Below are 21,404 nucleotides of genomic sequence, written 5' to 3'. Positions count from 1 at the left end.
CTCTGTGAGAGGGAAAGGGAGGGGACACCCATCTGGAAGTCATACTTTAACAGTTTTATTTCTCTTGGGTAGAATACCTTGGTTTTCTTATAGCTTTACAATAACAGCACCTTTAAATAGTTTTCTCATTTTATGTTCACCAAACCAGCAGTGTTATCTCATCGTACAGAGAGGGTAATTGAGGTCCAGGTAGGTGAATGAAGAGTTTGGGCCAAATCAACCGGGTATTAAATGGTGACTCTACTATCCCGATGTCAGGTCCACTAAGGGAATTTTGCCAACTGCTTTCTTGCATGCTTCAGAACTGCTCATGGTCCCAGTGTGGGAACAGATCAGTTTAATGGCACGTGGTGAGCATCTGGCTCCTGGCAACCATCACCTATTTCATCCTAATCAGATTCATAGAAAGCTATCCCCTTACACATGCAAGAGATTTGGGGGACTTTCTCATCCATTCTCTTCTAGGTGAGTAGGAAGGGTAGGATATTTGCCCCATTTTATAAATGAGAAAACTGATGCTCAGAGAGAAGTGACTTCCACAGTCTCAGCACTAATTAGTGATTCAGCCACTAGTGATCAGAATCAGGCCTCCTGATTCCAGTGCAAGACTCTCTTCGACCCCCACGACCGCGAGTGTTAGTGATCGGCGTGAGGTTGGCCCACTGAAATCCAGTGGAGGATGGAGCACTGCTGCCCAGCGGTGCCCTAAGGGGCCGATCGTCGTAGTCGACAATCAGTCCATGAGACTCCTTACACTATCAAAGCCAAGCGGGTGGAATCGCCCTTCTCTGCCTTCCCCGGCGCTTCCACATCACGGCTGCTCTCGAAGTTCATTCCTGAGACGGTTGCAGAGCGAGAAGAGACTCTGAACAGCAGCTAAAAATCCCTTCTAGGATAAGCAGATGCCAACTTAGCCACAGAAGAAGCAGGTTTGAAAACGTTTTTGATGTCTAGTTGCTGCAATTGGTGATGAACCCAGTCCTAGGGCCCGGGCCCCTACTCCGCACTGGCTTCTGCGGGTCAGTCTGGTGGGTCCAGCCTGGGAAACAGCCTCAAAACCTCTCACGACCAGCAGGAAGGGGAAGTGCGCAAGCGCACTGTTGACACCGCCCGCCACCTCAGGGGTACTTTGTTACTTAGGAAACAGCCAATCAGAGATCCGGAAGGTGACCAATAGGAAGCGCGGATGAGCCAACCTGGCTAGTTTGAAAGCTTGGCGCGGGCGGAGGTTGGAGCTAGTGAGGTGGGGGTGTGGGGTGCACTCTCCTGTAGCCCGGGGCTCCTGTCTGCGGCGGAGGGACCCGGCAGCGAGCGGCGACACCAGCGGCGGGGAACCGACAAAGGGTAAGTGCTGGCCCCGCGGGCTCCTGCGCTCAGGCTTGTGACGCGCAGACCCAGCCGCTCAGGGCGATCTCTTGTGCGGGACAGGAAGGTGCAACGTGGAGACCGAGCAGGTTCTGCGTTGTCCTCTCCGAACGTGGTTGAGGGGCGGCGCGGGGAGCTGGGCACTTCCTAACACCTATGAGCGGGAGATCAGGACCCCTCTGTTCATTTATACAGGACCTAGACTGGGTCCGCACCTCTGCACCCGGCCCCGTCCTCTGTACATCCGCTCTGTGAAAGGTCCTCCCGCTCGTGTGTAAGGTAGAATTGGGTCTTCCTGTACACCAGATCTGGAGACCTGGGACCCTCTGCGCATCTGTGTGGAGTAGCTAAGACCCTCTCTACACATATGGAAGAACTGATTGCAGAGCTGTGCGAGCGGCCGTAGCTTAGTTACTGGGCATTCAGAAAATATTTGATAGAAACCATGCCTTTTGCGACTGCTCCTAGGATGATTCCTCTTAGCTTTGATCCATTAAGGTAGTAAAGTGACTTGGAAAAGATAAAGCCTGGTCTGTGTCACAGGAAACGGGGCGATTTTACTGAAGACCTTAGTTCTGGCATCATGGAAAAATGTTGTCTGTCATATTACTCCTAATAATAATGGCTAACATTGAATGAGCACTTACTCGGTTTGAATGAAATCATTTAACCCTCAAAACAATGCTATGGGATAGATACTAATATTTACATTTTACAGGTTGGGGAAGGCAAAGAAGTTAAGCCTGGCTCAGAGGAGACCATCTACAAAATTTTTCTAAATGAGCTGCTCTTCAGCGTTACATTGCTTTCTCCAATGTTGTCCCTATTCTATTTTTCCTTTCCCTCACCACATCCCATGCTTCAACTGCCAACTTATCTGGTCCTTCTCTGCCTGTTTAATTATTGAATTACCACATCCTCAGATATTTTTAAGGTGTCTCAACCAATCCAGCTTCATTTATACTTTTTTTTTAAAGTAGACAAGTAGCATATTTTTAGAGGTATTTATAAAAATTGTCTCTATCTGGCCACAAAGCAAATCTAAATTACTAGTGTACAAGCCATATTTTCTTTCCACAAGCAATTAAATTAAAAATATAAAAGAAAAAGAAAAACTCATGTTTGCATATTTTTTAAAAACCACTTAACTCAGTTAAATAGGATATTATAATTGTAATTAAAAGATAATTAACATGGAACAGTGATAATATTTGTAAAACTTGTGGGATGCAGTTAAAGCAATATTTAGAGAGTGATTTATAGTCTTAAGTGCTTACATCTGAACATTTTTTCTAAAAAGCTGAAAGTGAGGCAAATACTCAACTTAATTAAGATAGAACAGAACAACAGAATGAATGTATAGGAAATAAAAAGGATTTAAGAGCAGAAATTAATGAAATAGAATTTTACTACATAATAGAGAGGATTAACTTAGTCAAAAGCTGTATCTTTAAAAAGACTAATAAAAAAGCCAAACTTCCAGCAATATTTGATTAAGAAATAAAGAAAACAGAAAAAACTTAGAAAAATGCTCTTAAGAATGAAAATAGGGACATAACACCAGTTACTGAGAGATTAAGAGAGACTGGTGGAACACCTTTTTTAACAATGCTTTTAGATAATTTTCTAGGAAAAAACAACTTACCAAAACTGGTTCAGAAGGTCTGGAAATTTTGAACAGACCTAGGACCATTGAGGAAGTTGTATTAGTTTAAAATCTACCAACACACCCATCAAAAAAAAAACCCCACTAAACCACCAAAAATTTATAAGCATCTGGAAGAAATTATTCTAATCTTATACAAACTCCCTAAAAAGAGAGAAAAAACATTTCTAATCTACTTTGTGATACTAAAAATGAGATAAAGAAAATTACAAGCCAATAACGATAGTTGTAAAAACCTTAAATATTAGCAATCAGAAGCCAGCAATGTATAAAAAATATGTTATAACCAAATTGGGTTTATCCCAAGAATATGAGAATGGTTTAACATTAGAAAATCTAATATAATATAATTACAGATTAAAGGAGAAAACATCCCAGTAGGCAGAGAAATATAATTCAATAGAATTCAGTACCTATTGATTTTTTTTTTTAATTTGATAAACTAGAAATAGAGGTAAGTGTTCTTAAACCAATAAAAAGCGAAATAATAGGAGCATTCTCTATAAAATCAGAGACAAGATTCCTCACTGCTGCCTCTATTCAATATTGTTCTGGAGGTCCTAGCCATAACTATAAGACAAGAGAAAAATAAAAATCAAATTGGGAATAAACAAAAGTGTTATCAGTTATAGAGTTATGAATGCCTATCTAAAAAACAAAAGAACACAGCCTTTTTGTCTGAATGACCAACTTGACTGTAGAAAGAACCAGTGGTCTTTAGCCCTTGTCCCGTGGCCACTAGGGTGAAGGGATAGGAGCCACAAAAGCCCAGCTACAGGGCAGAATGGCCTAGGATGAAAAGTAATCCCTCTGATGACAGTCTGAACAAGGTCAAGTTCTGGCCTTGCTATTTACCATCCAAGTGATAAGTTCCTTCCTGAGTCTCAGTTTCCTCTGTAGAGTTGGGATGTTAACTACAGAATGAGATTGATGTGAAAGTTAAATGACACCATTCGTAAGGCACTTAGCATAGTGCCTGATGCATAGTAAGCACTCAATAAATGTTAGCTGTAATAATAATTACTTTTAGACATTTGGATTCAGACTCTGCTTTTCTCTGGCTTTTACTCATTCATAGGAAAAATATTATACAGCTTTTACTGCATGCTGGATCTGGTGCCTAGGCATCTGGGGTACACAGACTATGTCAGAAGAGGGTCCTGCTCTCTTGGCACTTAAGGACAAGAAACACAAGTATGTGCGAATTGTGAAGGAGCAGTGAGGGGGACTACAGCAACCCTTATAAAAATAGAACTTCCAAGGGCTAGGCACTTGCTCCGCCTTCCCAGCTCCTGATGTCTGTAGGCGGATCCCTTCACATCCTCAGAAATTCTTCTCCCGGGCTTCTGAGGAGCTTGGGCTTGTTCTGCCTGTCCCTCTGAGGATGGGCAGAGGAAGCTGTCCTGAAAACAACTGAATCTTGGCTTCCCCGCCCCAGCTTGAGAGTGAACTAGCCTCTGGGTTTTAATGAGCTGCCCTGTGTTAGAAACAGGACATGACTGTGGCTGGCTCAGAACCCTGAAGATCTTATTAAAGAATCATCTCCCTGGTACTTTGGGCTGAAATGCTCTTTCCAGCCGAGGATCAAAGCAAACTTGACAAACGTTCTCTCATTAATCTCCGCATTCCTCTGGGGTGGGAGCAGATCGGTAACTGTTCTCTCTGGCTCTCAAGGAAGCTGCGGTGTGGCTGGTGCAAAGACCTCCCCACCAGTCAGATGCAGAGCAAAGACCAGGCGTCCTAGCTGTGGCCGTTGCCAAATGTCACCCCCGTCCCCACCCCCATGCCCTCAGCGCTGTCTCGGGAAGAAGGAAAACATCTCATTAGGCAAACAGTCTGCCTCACTGGCCCTCAGGAAGCGGAGAGGAGAGAACCGTAAAGGTTATGCGCACTCCGCTGCCAGTGCCCTTTTTAATTTCCTGCTTAGAATGTTAGGGTGTTCTGTGGCTCCTCCTCATCTGAAACCCTCCCTGTGCGGGAGCTGGGACTGCCATTCAGACTGCCAACATAGACCCAGACGGTGGGGCCAGACACTCTCTACCTTCACCTCCCCTTGTACAAGAGTGGGAGTCCCTGGGGGGTGGGAATGCGAGGATAGGAGACAGGAACTCTCTCTGAGTTTTCAAAATTAGGTACAGTCCATATATCTGAAAGTGTTTGCAGAATATATTATGTTAGTTACATAAAAGGGATTATAATTATACAAATATAAGGCACTATTACAACAATGTGATCATGAGAGCATAATACATAATATTATAAGGCAGTATCTAGGCTCTGCAGTCAGACTGCCTGTGTTGGAACCAGGCTCTATCACTTACTAGCATTAGGATCTTGGGCAAGTTGCTTAACCCTCTCTGTCTCAATTTTCTCGCTGAGTATAATAATAGTCTCTGTCTTGTGGAATCGTGATGGAGACAAAGGGAGGTGGCACTGGCAAGGTGCTGAAAATACTCCCTGGCATAGTGGGTAAGCAGTTAACTATTATGTTTATTATTATGGCAGTCTGATTGCTGGGACCGGAAAAATATTATACACAAGTAAAAAGATTATTATTGGTTGATATCTTGTTTCATGTAGGGAAGAAATTACGAAGTTTGGAGGTGGGAGACGGGAGTTTCAAATCAGCTCAATTCTGCCTCATTCCCAAAGGAAAACATGAGTTGTTTGCAGGAGTATTAGGTAGAAAGTCCACTTGTCTTTTCTGAATGACCTTGGTCCTGTCAGCGAGACCTAGTCTTTCCTGGGAAAGCAGTCATCTATTCATATCCCCCAGGAACAGCCCCTGTTCCTTACCCCTGTTAATATATCTCTAGAGCTGGGTTGAACTTTTCCAGGATATCTGTGGCTCCTGCATGCCAAAAATTCCATCTCTACCCTTGGTAGGCTGGCTTGAAGGAGAAATGAAAAAATCCAAGGGGAGAGGTCTGAAGGGAATACAAGAGGGAATAAGCAAATATGTATTTGGAATTATTACCAGGTCAACATTAGGAAATCAGTCCATGTCACCCTCTACAATAACAGATTAGAGAAACACTGTGTGATTATCTCAGCCATTGCCAAAAAAGCATATGATAAAATTTAACACTCATTTCTAATGGACAGCGAAGGGTAGGGAACTAAATATAGAAGAGCTAAAAATAGAAAGTAACTCATTATTTGCAAACTGTATCATCATTTAATTGAAAAACCTAAAGAGAATCAATCACAATCTATTAGAACTAATAAGGGAGTTCAGTAATGTGGCCAGATACAAGATCTGCATATGGAAATTGGTTGCTTTCCTATATTCTGGTAAAAATGAATTAGAAAATGCAATTTAAAAAAGAGCCTGTTCACAATATAATGAAGACTATACAACAACTAGTAATAAACCTATCAAGAAATACACAAAACTCAAGTGAGGAAAATTATAAAATTATAAAATTTTTACTGAGGATTATAAAGTTGTGAATAATGAAAAGAGATACTATGTTCCTAGATGGGAATATTTGATAGTATAAAGATGTCAATTCTCATATTAATCTATAAATTCAGAGTAATCCCAATTAAAATCTTAGCAAGATTTTTCATAGAACTTTATAAGCTGATTCTAAAATCTTATTCAAGGTAAGATGGCCAAGAATAGCCAAGGAAAAGAACAATGCAGTGAGATACAGAACTACAGTAATTACAACAGTGAGTTACTGGAAAAAATAGACACATCAATAGAAAAGAATGGAGAATCCAAAAACAAATTTATTTTTATATGAGAATTTAGTTTTGCTAAATGTAGCCTTTCAAATTGGAGAGGGAACACATTATTTAATAAATGATCTTGGGATAATTGCTTATCATCTAGAATGAAACTTAGAAACCTCACACCATTCACAAAAAATAAATTCCATCTATATAAAGACCTAACTGTAAGAAAGAAAGACTATTAGAGAAAAATATAATAAATGTAAATATAATATAAGTGTTTATTACCTTGAGGAATGAATATCTTTTAAAATAAAATATAAAAGCCATAGAAGAAAAGGTTGACACATTTGACCATTTAAAAACTTTAAACTTCAGAAACAAAAACAGAAAAAAAGAAGAAAGTAAAAATTTTAAACTTTGGGATGGTCAGGGTAGGATTTTTTTTTTTGTTTTTTTTTAAGAATGCATGGTTGGTTTGATACCAGAAATAGTTTTAAATAATTTACAACATCAACAAAACAAAGACGAATAAACACATATCAGGAGATGCTGAAAGAGCATTATGCAAAATTCTGGACAGTCTTAGTAACAACTCTAACTAAAATAAGAATAGAATATATTACTAACATGATAATGACTATTCATCCAAAACGAATTTCGAAATAGTGAAGCACTAAAGCCATTTCCTTTTTTTTTTTTTTTTTTTTACTATATTACTGGTTTATTTTAAAAGTATATAACTCAGGAACAGCCTGAGAAGAGATGCACAAGGCAAGGTGTGGGGAAAGTGTGCAGAGCTTCCATGCCCTCTCCGAGAACACCACTCTTTTTAAATTTCCAAGTGTTCATCAATCTGGTAAAGCCATTTCTTTTAAAATCAAGAACAAGACAGGGATGCCCATGGTCATCATTATTATTCATTGTTGGCGTGGAAGTTCTAGGGATTGCAATAGACAAGAAAATAAAATACTTGATATAAATATAGAGAAAAAAGTTTAAAAAATATATTTATTTTCTCATATATAATTGCATACTCAGAAAACCCCATAAGCCCTAATTTTTTTTAAAAAAATGGAATTAATAAGAGAGTTTGATCTCCATCAGGAAGGACCTTGGTATTAAGGAAAGCTATAACTACCATTCCTTCCCGTGCTTTGACAAAACCTCATATGCGTGGCCTTCTGGTCAAGCGTCTATGATGTAATATTGTTGGAGCAATCATTATACCCCTGGGGGTTCAGCTTTCTATAAATTTGTTGTGACTGAACCAAGGAAGAAGAAATATGCAGATTTCTACAGAAATTATGATTCCATGAAAGATTTTGAGGAGACGAGAAAGGTTGGCCTCTTTCAGAGTGCAAAATGATTTCAGAATGTAAAGAAATTGTTTGAGTTGACGTCCATGGAAGTGTGTCACTGACCTGTGTTCCTGAACTATAAAGCATGAATATTTGGGCTAAGGAATAGTTTCTCCTGGTAAATAAACAATTAACAAATTTTAAAAAATAAGAGAGTTTGAGGGTGGTGGTTATAAGGCAGATATAGAAAAATCAATCATGGAAATCATTACCGCCTGGAAATGGAGGTAGGGGAAGGTGTTCCATTCATTAAGAACAATTAAGTCCATAAAGTACTTGGGAATTATATTAAAAGAGCAATTATAGAACTTATCTGAAGAGATATAGAACTATAAAATCTTATTGAGGAACATAAAAAATATCTGAACAAATAGAAAGGCAATAGCCATGTTTTTGCGTGAAAAGACTTAATATAAAATAAATACGTTTATTTAATATAATTTCGACTGTAATCTTAAGGGGTTTTTTTTGGAGGGGGCTAGGGGATGTTCTGGGTTGGGGATGGAATTGATAGTTTTCTTAAAGTCAAACAGAACAATAAATGTCTGAAAATAGCCAAGAAAATTATGAAAAAGGAAGAGTAGTGTGTGTGGGCATCCTGCCTTACTAGGTGAAAAGCATACTGTAAAGGACTGGAATGGAAACAGCGTGGTATTGGCACAGAAGTAGACAGGTGAGTGGAATATAATAGGAAGCCTGATAATAGGCCTCTGAAAAAAATAGTCATTTGGATATGACAAAGGTGGTATTTCAAGTGATAAAGAGATATTTATTAATGATTGGTGTTAACACCAATATTCTTATTCTCTTGAGGTATAAAACGGAGATCAGCTGTTGGGAAGGAGGTAGGAGGCCTTGAATACTAGGCTGAGAGGCATTTGGGGAGGTGCAGGTCAGATTGGTCATCTCCATTGTGTCTCTGCCCAGGTGTTGCCGTGGTGATGGCGGTGGAGGACAGCGTGGTTCGGGTTGTGGTGCGGGTCCGGCCCCCAACCGCAAGGGAGTTGGAGAGCCAGCGGCGGCCTGTGGTTCAGGTGGTGGACGAGCGGGTACTGGTCTTTGACCCTGAGGAGCCCTATGGGGGCTTTCTTGGCCTGAAATGGGGCAGCGCCCATGATGGCCCCAAGAAGAAGGGCAAAGACCTGACGTTTGTGTTTGACCGGGTCTTTGGCGAGGCGGCCACCCAACGGGATGTGTTCCAGCACACCACCCACAGCATCCTGGACAGCTTCCTCCAGGGCTACAACTGCTCAGGTGAGAATCTGGGCAGCAAGGAGGAAGAGCCCGGGCTGGTAGCTGCCCTGCCTCCCTGCTTCCTTCTCATGTCTTCCAACGGGCTCCCGCCTCCCCCTTGGCCGGGCACTTGTTGAGGAGGGCTCTGGCCCTTGCATTCTCTGTGGGTCCCCCGTTCATTCTTCTTGTGTGTGTACGAGGCACTCTCCTGAGCCCTGGGATACAATAGCAGATCAGACAGACATGGTTCCTGTCCTCTTGATACTTACTGGTCTAGAGCAGGGGGAAAAGACACTAATCAAAATTACACCCACAAGTGTGTGGTTATAAACTGAGGCAAAAGAGCTGTGGGCCTTTGACAGAGGAAGCTACCTGGCCTGGAGAAGGCTTCCTGAGGAAGGGAGAAGCCCCCACCACAGTGGAGAGCCCTCGAATCCACAGGCCTACAGGGGAGCCAGGACATAGATATGGAGAACTCAAAAGCTACAGTGCAAACGTGGGGGATGCGAGTGGGTAGGAGCAGTGGAACTGTGCAGATGGAAGACGAAGGGGCTAGGGTGGGAGGAAGGGCTAGCTGGGTGGAAATGCACGGCGGGGGAGGCCACTAGAGATGGTGGATCTGGCTCTGCTGCCACCCTGCTCCCTACTCTGTCCTCTGCAGTGTTTGCCTATGGGGCCACTGGGGCCGGGAAGACACACACCATGCTGGGAAGAGAGGGGGACCCTGGCATCATGTACCTGACCACCATGGAACTGTATAGGCGCCTGGAGGCCCGCCAGGAGGAGAAGCAATTCGAGGTGCTCATCAGCTACCAGGAGGTAGGGCTGTCCCCTCCCTGGGGCTGGGTGGCCCCATCCCTCATTCTCACAACCACCTCAAGAAAGAGTGGAGTGGAGTGAGGGCAGTAGGAAGTGGGGGCCCAGTGAGAGCCCAGAAGACACTTACAGCTCAGAGAGAGACTGTATTCAAATTAAACCTGACCAAATTAATACTGTATTCAAATGAACCTGACCGTCCTGTTCTTGTCACTTAATATCATCCCACAAAGTGCTACACAGATTCGTGGTGTCTGGCCGTGCCTCCTCTGCCCAGCAGCTCAGCCCTCCCACCCCCTAGGGAAAAGGTTTCGTGACTGGTCCTGTTCTTCAGGTGTACCCCTTGCCTCCCTTCTCCTCAGGTGTACAATGAGCAGATCCACGACCTCCTGGAGCCCAAGGGGCCACTTGCCATCCGTGAGGACCCCGACAAGGGGGTTATGGTGCAAGGACTTTCTTTCCACCAGGTTTGGAATTAGGCTTGGGTGGCACAAGCAGCCCCATTGTTTCTCCAGGGTTCCCTCACCAGGCAGTTTGGGGATGCCTCAGATCCTGCGGCAAGGGGGTGACATGGGTTCTGAAGAGCAGCCTTCCTGTTGGGGGGAAGCGCTCATGGGGGAGACCACAGCCCCCTCCTCCTCATCTCCTCTGTAGCCAACTTCAGCTGAGCAGCTGCTGGAGATGCTGACCAGAGGGAACCGAAACCGTACGCAGCACCCCACTGACGCCAATGCCACTTCCTCCCGCTCCCATGCCATCTTCCAGGTGAGAGAACTGGTGGGTCGGAGCCCCACGTCGGGGCTCCTGATGCCCAGCGCCCCCTCACCCTTGCCCTCTGTCCCCAGATCTTTGTGAAACAGCAGGACCGAGTTCCGGGTCTGACCCAGGCCCTTCGTGTGGCCAAGATGAGCCTGATTGACCTAGCTGGCTCAGAGCGGGCATCCAGCACCCACGCGAAGGGGGAGCGGCTGCGGGAGGGTGCCAACATCAACCGCTCTCTGCTGGCCCTCATCAACGTCCTCAACGCCCTGGCTGATGCAAAGGTAAAGCTGCGTAGACCAAGGGTTTCTCCCTCCGGTACTGGGCCAGAGGCTGCCAGGTCCCAGCCTGGGTCTGTCTAGTCCAGCCACTTCACTCCATGCCCACTCTCTGCCCCGCAGGGCCGCAAGTCTCACGTGCCCTACAGAGACAGCAAACTGACCCGCCTTCTCAAGGACTCCATTGGGGGTAACTGCCGCACAGTGATGATCGCTGCCGTCAGCCCCTCTGGCCTGACCTATGAGGACACTTATAACACACTCAAGTACGCCAACCGGGCCAAGGAAATCAAACTCTCGGTGCGTGTGTGTGTGGGCTGGGAACAGCCAGCCTGGTGTCGGGGCCGGCAGGCTGGGAGGAGGATGGGACAGGACCCACCCACTGGCTCCCTCTGGTGCCTGGAACAAGTATTTCCCGCAAGGCAGAGGGAAGACGTTCCCTAGTCTCTCTCTTTGTGGGAGAAGTGACACAGTCCTCATCCTTAGGAACACTCCAGTTAGGGGAGAGGCAAAATTTTCTCCAAGACTTGGAAAAAGAGTAAAATATCACAGCATTGGGATGACTGAGGCAGAATCATCTCAAGAGGGAGGCAATAGGACAGGGTGGCTGTGTGTTGGCTAGTGACCTTTTTAGACTCGTTTTTAGCAGCAGGACCGTATTTCTGCAAAACATTAACACCAACATGTAACACAGGGAAATGCAGGGTTGCTTCACTTTCCCCTGCCTCCTCCAGGGAGCCCTGGTGCTCTGAAAAGCTCCTGGCCTGGCGAGAGTGCACTGGTCAGGCAGCCAGGGGTCTTGGGTTCAAAGGCAACCTCTGCCTCTTGCTGTGGTCTCAGGTGAGCTACTGACCTTCCCTGCTTTGTTCCCCAGTCATGAGTGTGAGTCATGGGGATATGAGTGAGGCGCCTAGCGCAGTGCCCGGCCATTGGAAGTGGTTGCTTAAAGCTGCTTCGAATGAACAAACAGATCTCTCCCCTGTTCTCCCATCTCAGCTGAAGAGCAACATGATCAGCCTGGACTGTCACTTCAGCCAGTACGCCGCCATCTGCCAGCAACTCCAGGCTGAGGTGAGGAGTCCACCTGGGGCCAGGAGACAGGGTACCCTGGCTTAGGAGCAGGAAAGCAAGAGACAGAAGCATTGGGGTGTGGCCAAGGCTCTATTCCCCCTCCCCACTTCCTTTGCTCACCTGAGACTCTGAGGGGCTGGCTACTTCGGTTCCAGGTGGCCACCCTGAGGGAGAAGCTTCAAGTGTATGAGGCAGGAGCCCGGGGCCCACAAGAGGACCTCCCACAGCCCCCCAGATCGGGCTCTCCACAACAGCCGTGAGTTCTGCTTCCATACCTGCCCTGTCCTTCAGCTTGGCAGGGAAAGCCCCCCTTCTCTAGTTTCTGGAAGGCTAGGACTCCTTGCTTCTGTTATGACACCTAGGGTTAGGGGTTCCCACCCAGTGCCCAGCACACTGATTGTCACCTAGAATGCTCTGCATTAAATGAGTAAATGACACCACAGCCATATAAGCAGCATCTACTATTCAAAAAAAAGGTGCAGTTAAGGGCTGGGTGTCATTGTTTCCTAAACCGGAAAATTCCTGACTCATTCTTCCCCCCTCAGTTTCTGCCCACTTGTTACCCAAGTGTCCATCCTTTATGGGCTCTCTATCACCTGGTCTTACCTGCCTCCTCCCCACTTTCCCACCTACCCCTACTTCCCACCTCTCAAACCCCTCATTTCCTCCTTAGTCTTCCCAGGTCCTCCCCACCATCCTGCCTTCCCAGCCAGCCCCGCACCCCGGAACTCCACCCAGGGCCTGCAGTCGTTCAAGAAGACAGCCTGGGGACAGAGGCCCAGGTGGAGAGGGTCATGAAAGGGAACTCTTCAGACCAGGAGCAGGCCTCTGAGGACAAGAATGAAGGCCCAGCCCAGGAGGTAGGACCTAGAGCTCGTGGAATGCCCCTCCCAACTCACAGAGTCCCTTCGGTCCCAGGTTCTCTACCTGGATGTCACATCTTAGTCATTAGGAGGCTTTCAGATCCTGTGCAGGAAGGAGAGCTATTCTGTCAGATCCTGTGTGTCTGGAAGTGAGGAGCATGTGCGTTGCCAGCAAGGGAGCAGGGAGAGTGGACACTGGCTAGGAGAAAGAAAGCCCCCACCAAGACCTGGCCGGTCCAGGAGCTATCATTCCCACTTTGGGAAGAGGGAAAGATTTTAAGAGCTGCTTACCTAGGGAGCGAGGCCATCCTGGGCTCTCTACCTGTGACTTCCTCTTCAGGTTCCAATCCAGGTGCCAAAGCAGAGCCTCGGACACCCTCCGCCAGGGTCCCCTGGCCTGACTCTGCAGCCCAAGCCAGTCATGGACCACCTCTCACCACAAAACCTGGAAGGGGATAGTTCTAAGCAGTAAGTGTCTTCTTGCTGTTCTCTGGGGTCCAAAGTGGGAGATGATGCATTCCAGCCTCTTGAGGTAGGAGTTGGTGCTAAGTCACGAAAGCTCTGGTTCTGTCCTAGTTAAGAGTCTTTTTTCATCATCACTGTCCCTTATCTGCTTTCAACGACTTGATATTATCATCTACTCTGTTTACTTATCTCTCTATTTATTCTTCCATGTAGCTGGCAGCCCAGCAGGAGGGAAGCACAACACCAAACTCCATCCAGATAGCTGGCAAGCACCGAGTTAGGACAGGCCGCCTGGGCTAGTGCTTTGCTTTCCATTCTGAGGGCCAAGCTGCCCGTCCTCAGCAAGGAGGGAGCAGCCAAGAGAAGTCAGGTGGCAGGCCGAGGGAGGGACAGCCTTCCTGAGTCAGGTGTTTACTATTGTGTCTTCAACAGATTGACTGTAGCTGTTTTCTTCTCAGAAGTAAATACTAACCACTACCCAAAGCCAAAGAGAAATGGATTTTGGACCATTCTTTCTGTGCTTAATAGAGAGATGCTGCTAGTATTTTTTTTTTTCCCCCTTGGCCCCCAGAACATAAATCCCCTGCCACTTAGCTCTGCTGCTGCCAACCCCACTCTGCCCTCCCCAGCATGCTTCACGCTAGGCAGTGTATTTAAAGCTTCTGGACAGAAGGGCCTGTTTAATTTTATTTCTTGTTGGGAGTGTCTGTTCCCGACTCAGCAAAAATGCTGCAGCCTGAATAATCAGCAGCTTATTATCTGTCTCCTACTGCTGACTCCCTGGGACCCAGGAGCGACAGGGATGCACTGGCAGGATATCTCCTTGGCCCTCAGGGAACAACCACAGGCTCCCATTGATGACTTTGGATCTCTCTGCTTGGTGTCCCCCATTGCTAGGAGGGAGGACACCAGGGTTCTCATTTCTGCTGTGCCTCTTGTGTTGTGGCCTTCGACAAGTTGCTTCAGTCTTGGCTATGATTTGGGGATCTAACCCTTATTCTCCCTACATCTTTGAACTGAAGTGCTAATAAAATGTGACAGAAGACCATGGGTATTAGAGGTTGAAGAACATTCTAGATCATCTCCAAACTTAGAAACACCCTAACAACCAAATAATCAAAAATAATTTCTCTTCGGCTTTAGACTTTAGAATCTGAGACCACCAGGGCACTGAGTCAGTCTTAGATTTTCCAGCTCAATGGTTTTAAGCATTTTTTCAGCTGCAAAGTCCTTTCTTCACATGAAATCTTATGCTGAAGTCTAATATGTAGAACAGATAAAGCAGAGCTGCTACATTTAAAGTGTCCTCGGACACTTTTTTTTTTTTTTTGGTCCTAATTTGAAAATCGCTGATATAGACCAAGTATTTGTCAGATAGGGTACTGAGGCATTTTCCTGGGGCCACACAACTACAGCAAGAGGGACGGGGCAGAGTCAGGTCATCTGACATCCAGCCCAGTGCATTTCTCCCCAAACACCCACTTTTCTTAGTCTCTAATCTTCAAATGTGTGGCTCAGGCGGATATAGAATGAGTTTCTGCTGTGTCCTTTTAAATTTATTTCCTGCTTTCTTTCAGAAAGGCCTCGAGGCTGCTTTAGAAAATGAGTTTGGGTTCCCTGAGCACACACTGAGGGCAGAGGAGGAGGCTCAGAGGTGTCCAGGCAGGTAGTAGATTATGCTACCTGAGGATAAATTATTGGTCATGGCTAATCCCCACTGAGATAATTGTGTTTATTCTTTTATCATAGGTTTGCCTGACAGAAAAGAAATTTGCTTTATTAGAATCTAAATTTACAACATCAATAATCTCATTACCCTCATAATTTTCCTTAAATAGCCCCTCAGTGCATGGGAAGTATTCGCTGAATCACACACGAACTCTTTCAGGATCCCAACCGTTAAATAGAAAGCGCAGACTGAATGCATTTCCGAGGGTCTTCTCAGAACGAAGATCACGTGGCCTATCTTATTTAATCTCCTCTTCTCCTAACAAGGTAGATGGCATTCCTTCTATTTTACAGAAAACAAGAGTTCACTAACCTTATCGTGCTCATTACGTGCCAGGTACTCTGTGTAGAGTAACTTGTTTCATCTTCCCAATAGCCCGGTGAGGTGGGTGCACTTGTTATCTCCATTTCAAGGGAGGGGTGAGCCGTGTGATCCAAGCTCATGTAGCTGGGAATTGTTGGAGCCAGGATTTGAGCAGGCAGGCTGGCATTCTGACTTGAGCCTGGCCCTTCATTGCTACCTTTCACTGCCCCTGAGGTAACTGAATTTACTCAGTCAAAGCTCGAGTAGGTGGCCGACCTGTGAGGAAACTCGGACCTTCTTAAACTCTGACATTAGATACCAAGGCCACTTACTGCCTTTTCCCTACTTCCCAGGTCACTGTCTTTGTCCAGGGGCCACGTTTAGTGGCTAAAGCCTCCCACCATTACCTGTGACCACCTCTACCAGGTTTGGTCTTCAGCAAGGCTATGGCAGAGCAGGAGCCATGGCTGGAATGGTGCAGAGGCCGGCCAGCCAGTCTGGGGCAAGGCAGGAGGGAGCCGGGGGCTAGCCCACATGTGCTCCTCACCACACCTGGAGTAATGGGGCCAGGTGCATGGCAGAGAGGACCCTGGCCAGCCAGGTCTGACTAGGGCGGGGACCCCCTTTCCTCTATTCCAGGCTGGCGCTGAAGGTGCTGCGCCTGGCCCAGCGGCAGTACGCCCTGCTCCAAGCAGCCAACCTCCTGACCCCTGACATGATCGCAGAATTTGAGACCCTGCAGCGGCTGGTGCAAGAGGAAAACGCTGGGCCTGCAACGGAGGCCTCGGGGGCTCCTGGTTTGGCCAAGAGTGCACCCCTGGCACAGGAGCTGTGTTCAGAGTCAAGTGAGTCTTGCCCCTGCTCTGCCTCTGCCTATTGGTGCTTCTTCAAAGACAATTGGTGCTGAGGGGTGGCCAGCGCCTTCGATGCCAGGTTATGCTGTGGCAGGAGGCTAGACCCTTGGGATCACAGACTTCTGCACACAGAGAAGCCCCAGGAGTCATGGCAAGATTGAGGAATTAGGGACTCCTGCATGTGTCCAGTGTCCCTCCTCAAATTCTAGAAACTCTCCTTTTTTCTGGCCAGTCCCTGATCTCCCCTCAGCGCCCTCTTTCTCTATGCTCAGAGTCTCCAGGATACTCGGGCCCTGTGACCAGGACCATGGCAAGGCAACTGAGTGGCCTCATGCACATTGTGGGGGTCCCACGTGAGCCAGACCACACCCCGGCCCAGACGTCTCCACGGCCCGTGGAGAAAAAGAGGAGGAGGAGGCTGAGCCCCTCAGAGCAAGACGGTCCCCCAGCCGTGAGGCCGGGGACCAAGCGCCAGCGCCAGTCCTTCCTGCCCTGCCTGAGGAGGGGGTCCCTGCCTGAGGCTCAGCCTTCGTTGGGACCCACCACCCCCAAAGGGGGAAGGGTCTCTTCTCCTTGCCACTCTCCTCGATTCTGCCCAGCCACAGTCATCAAAAGCCGGGTGCCTCTGGGCCCTTCTGCTCTGCAGAACTGCTCCACTCCTCTGGCCCCGCCTGCTCGGGACCTCAACGCCACCTTTGATCTCTCTGAGGAGCCCCCCTCAAAGCTGGGTTTCCACGAACGTGCTGGCTGGGAGAACGTCCCCCAGGAACTGAAAAGGCTGGATCAGCCCTTCATCCCCAGGTGGGTGTCCCTCCCTGCCTTCCTCCCCAGCAGGGGGTCAGGGGTCAGCAAGGAACAGCGGTGCTGCCGAGAGGAGTGGAAGATGGCCCACTCTTGTGGCCAGGACGTTTGCCGTCTCTTTCCCTTTGGTCTGATCAGGTGGCTCCCCTGGCCCAGGAGAGCAGAACATACAGTTCCACAGAAGCCTTGCTACTCCCAGGGGCCCTGCCTTGTCTGTCTGCTGCAAAGCTGCCAGCTCTGTGCTGGTTTGTGGCACGCCCCCGAGTAGCTAACAGGACCCCCACTTGGGATGGGTCCGCAGGGAGCAGGAATTCACAAGGGGATTCCAGCCATCTCTGTTCTTCTGCATTGCTTGGGCTCTTTAGCCCTATCCGAGTTCTGTGTCCCACTGAGAAATACCACTTCTTGCCATTGCCACCCCCAGAATTTACCGTCCAGCCCAGCATCTGAAACTGGGAAGGGGATCCTCAGAAAACTTTTTTCAGTGAGAAGATGAAGCTGTTACCCCCACCTTCCACCCACATGACAGGGGAGGGGAACAGGGACCATCTCAGGACAGTCCAAGGCCAAGAACAAGTGGCAGACTTACCTGGACTTGTGAGGCCAAGGGCAGCAGGCTGCCCACTGGACCCCCGCCCTTCCCATGGCCTGAATCACCTCTCAGTAACAAGCTCCGAGCGGGCAAGTGGAAGGGTGAAATTGTTTGAACTCCAGTTCCCCAGACACACCAAAAGCTGACACCTGGATATTCTCCCAGAACAGGCCTGTCACTCAGCTGTCAGCCTAGGCCGAGTGAGGCAGGGAGAGGAATCCACCTCTTAGCAGGAAGAAACCTCAGAGGTCATCTTGTCCAACCTCCCCCTCCCCCAAGCTGCAGCTGGAGGGAGGAGGTGCTGGCACCCTTTTCCAGCTCCCTCTTCATCTGTCTCCCTTTGTCTTTCTCCCTCCTTCAGTGGACCTGTGCCCCTGTTCACCATGAAGGGCCCCAGGCCAGCACCTTCCTTCCCTGGGACCTCAGCCCGCAAGAAGAGGCGCGTTGTGAGGTGAGGTTGGGAGGTTTAGGGGGAGAAAAGCTTTCACCAGGGCAGTGGACCCCTGGGCCAACTACAGGCTTCTGTGTGTCTCTGTACCCTTTGGAGCCAGTAGCAGGGGTCTTATGAGCAGGGTCAGCGTCTGGTTCTCTGACTGAGGGCCCCTTGGCTCTTGCTGTTATAGGATTACACTAGAGGTGAAGGGTATCTTCTTTTGGTTAAAGGCTACAGGCTCCCTCTCCACAGGGCAGACACTCAGCGTTCACCAATTAATCCAGGGAATGGGCTACCTACCTCCTCACCTCTACTTTCCTCCCAAACCCCACTAAGCTCCCTTTCCCCTCCACCCCCACCCTGCCTCTCCCACCCTCAGATCTGGCCTTGGAGGCTTTTCTTGGGGCCCAGGCTTCCCCTGCTCTCAAGGCTTGATGTCTAGCTCCACCCACCCCCGCCCTTGTAGTCCAAGGGCATGGCTGTGACCTTCCTTCCTTCCCCCAGTTCCTCAGTCTCCCGCCGTAGTCGCATTGCCCGCCTCCCCAGCAGCACCTTGAAGAGGCCAGCTGAACCGCTTGCAACCCCAGGTGACTGGCATTGGGAACTGGGATGATCTAGGCCACAGAAAAAAAAAAACAGATGAAAACAGAAAGTAGGAGGGGACAAGGTGGGCCAAGGCCCAAAGGCCTGGGGTACTTCTTGGGGTATCCCAGGGACCCTGATCAGAGAGATGGGAGGTGGGACGGAGGAGGGGAACAGTGGAACAGAGCCTCACTTTTCTCCTTCCTCCCTGCCTCTCCCATCCAACTGGCTTGCAGAGTTCCCCTCCAGTCCCCACTGTCCTGGCAACCAGAGGAGCCAGAAGGAACTGATGAGGGCCGGGAGCTGTATCACCAAGGTGTCCTGACTGCCATCCCCTCTTGGCTGGCCGTCCCCTCTTGGATCCTGGAGCTGCCTGCACCAGGAGCCCTGACCTGCATTCCTCAGCTCAGAGCAATTAATGCCAACACCCTCTTCCTTTATTAACACTCCTCCCCCAGCCATTCATTCTGCTACTCGCCCTCTTCATTAATCTCTCGTTACACTCAGCTTCTGGCATGTATATATTCATTTGTGAGTGTTAACATGTTGCTATTTTAAAGAGTGCTGCCATCATTTCCCCCTAGTTTATAACTCCCTCCTTGGAGGCAGGTGGCTTCGGGGGGCTTCGTTCTCTGCTCCCAGTCTAACAGGGCACTGCACGGAGAGATGAGATGGGGAGGGGGGCGTGGTGGGAGTACCAGCTCCGCTCTTCCTGGTGTTTGAGAGAGGGGACATCTTCAGCCCCATCCTCCCAGCCTGGAGCAGGAGCCCCAGCCCCAAACCGCAGTCCTAGTGATGATGCGGATGATGGCGATTTGATTTCCAAATGAAGACAGCTTCATTGTTTTTACCCTATTATAAACAAGATACACACTCAGTGTAAAAAAGAAGTATAAAGAAGAAAGGGAAATTCAGCCTTAATGCCACCACCTAGATATCAGAGCTGTTAATACTTGGGTTTATAGCCTCTGATTATTTATTTCTGCAGGTATACATATATACATGTAGATATAGATATATATTTTTATTATAATGATTAATAAACCATCTCTATCCTTGGCATGTGTTTCTCTCTGCAACACACCTTCCTTTTCTCGCCTTCCTACTCTTTAAGACCTCAAGAAACTTCTGAGTATAGAAAACATTTCCCTCCTCCTGCGGGATCGGGTCTGCTCCTGAGCGGGTGAAGGAGCGATTATTTATACCGGGAAGCCTGCTCCATCCTCCTACAGCGTGGGCGTGGGTTGCTAAGGCGTCCTGTGATCAGTCGGGGAGAGCATCTTAGTGGTCCCCAGGTCTTAGGTGAGGCTCCAGTCTATGCCCCGAATAAGCTTGAACCCGGTGCAACCTTCCTTCCACCTGTCTCCCAAAGTCCCCTCTCTCTACCTCCGTTGGTGACTTCCCTCTCCACTCATTTGGATTGTGACAATTCAACACAAGTTTACCTCTGTCTCTCCAGGACGACGTAGCTGTCTGAATGAATTAATAGTGTAAACAAAATTACAGGAGTCTGTGTTTAACTTGCTTCTGAAAACAAACATGTTAAAGGTATTTAGCACATTGTGAGTAGTGTGTAAGTCATGCTGCTAATTTCAGTGGGTCCTCGCTGTTCTGGGGGAGCAGCCTCCCCCGCTCAGTTTTGACTCTTTTTTGGAGGAGTGGAGAAAAGGTCATAAAGCAGAGCCCTGAGTTCCCACCAGCTGCAGGCATCTTCACAAAATTTCGCGATCTTATGGGGGATAACGAGGAAACAGGCTCAAACGGGTTAACAAAAACATGCCCAGAGTTAGACAGCAAGTGGCAGCACCAGGATTCAAACGAGTCTGGTCCTTTGCATGGCACCAAGCTGCTTCCCTTCAGAAGTGAACAGACATCATTTATTTCTGCGTGCCTGGGGTTCCCTCCTCTCCAATTAGTCTTAATGAGTTTTTTCCCCTGATGGACCATGATTCCCACAGAAGCAGTCACAGCTTCACGTCTGTAGCCCCCAGCGGCCTGGCGTGGCACCATGACCTTAAGAGGCCTCACTGAGTGCTGGTTGGATTCAAATAGAATAACTTCTCATTTCCTGGGGCTCTCACATATATTATCTCATTTGATCGTCGCCATCACCCCTACAAAGTGCACAGGCAGCAGGCACAGGGCAATGTGGCTAGCAATCAGGGTCAGGAGGGCAAGCTTCACACAACAGGGTCCATTGCAAGAGGCAGAATTTGCAAGGGCTGGGGGCAGCTCACACAAGTGGAAGAGGTCACTCTAGACAAGGATGTTCTGCAGCCGGCCATTCGTTCAACAAACATTTGTGGCTCCATAGTGCAGAATGTGCTCTCGGGTGACCCATTAAATGTACAAAGACTCTGCCGATGAAGTCAAACACGTGTGGCTCCTGCCCCCAATCACGGGAGGTCAGGCTGAGTACCCGCTCGCCAGAAGGCAGCCTAGCTGGTCCCAGCTTCCCTGGGAGCTGGCAGGGGCCAAGGCGGGCAGCGAGCTGACAGCCAGCTTCCAATTGACCTCTGCAGGTGGACACAAGGCTCTAAGATCGGACTGTT

At 48.0% G+C, this 21,404-nt stretch overlaps 1 protein-coding gene across 2 annotated transcripts; it reads left to right on the top strand.

Annotated features, from left to right (window-relative positions):
- The first annotated feature begins 1,190 nt into the window (after window positions 1–1,190).
- KIF18B (kinesin family member 18B) lies at window positions 1,191–19,914 on the top strand. Of its 2 annotated transcripts, none has more exons than XM_039846763.1 (16): window positions 1,191–1,344; window positions 9,001–9,327; window positions 9,968–10,104; window positions 10,485–10,589; window positions 10,777–10,887; window positions 10,968–11,165; window positions 11,283–11,459; window positions 12,156–12,230; window positions 12,386–12,486; window positions 12,904–13,090; window positions 13,434–13,561; window positions 16,230–16,435; window positions 16,717–17,245; window positions 18,199–18,288; window positions 18,775–18,857; window positions 19,089–19,914. In XM_039846763.1, exons 2-16 carry the CDS (start codon window positions 9,015–9,017, stop codon window positions 19,175–19,177), a joined length of 2,529 nt encoding a protein of 842 aa, XP_039702697.1. In that variant the 5' UTR covers window positions 1,191–1,344; window positions 9,001–9,014; the 3' UTR covers window positions 19,178–19,914. The 2 variants fall into 2 exon arrangements, with proteins under 2 accessions (XP_039702697.1, XP_039702696.1); XM_039846762.1 differs by having other exon boundaries at window positions 1,192–1,344; window positions 9,968–10,125.
- The last annotated feature ends 1,490 nt before the right edge of the window (window positions 19,915–21,404 follow it).

Source organism: Pteropus medius, unplaced genomic scaffold (assembly GCF_902729225.1).
Source record: "Pteropus medius unplaced genomic scaffold, Ma_sr-lr_union100, whole genome shotgun sequence".
Taxonomy (NCBI): domain Eukaryota; kingdom Metazoa; phylum Chordata; class Mammalia; order Chiroptera; family Pteropodidae; genus Pteropus; species Pteropus medius.
This window is presented reverse-complemented; position numbering and strand designations above follow the sequence as displayed.

Excerpts from the sequence above, each read along its gene's own strand:
- KIF18B (XM_039846762.1), top strand. The coding sequence starts at position 9,015 with ATGGCGGTGGAGGACAGCGTGGTTCGGGTTGTGGTGCGGGTCCGGCCC. Across the intron at positions 11,166-11,282 it reads ACGCCCTGGCTGATGCAAAG|GGCCGCAAGTCTCACGTGCC; the intron begins GTAAAGCTGCGT and ends TCTGCCCCGCAG. Across the intron at positions 12,487-12,903 it reads TCGGGCTCTCCACAACAGCC|TCTTCCCAGGTCCTCCCCAC; the intron begins GTGAGTTCTGCT and ends TTTCCTCCTTAG.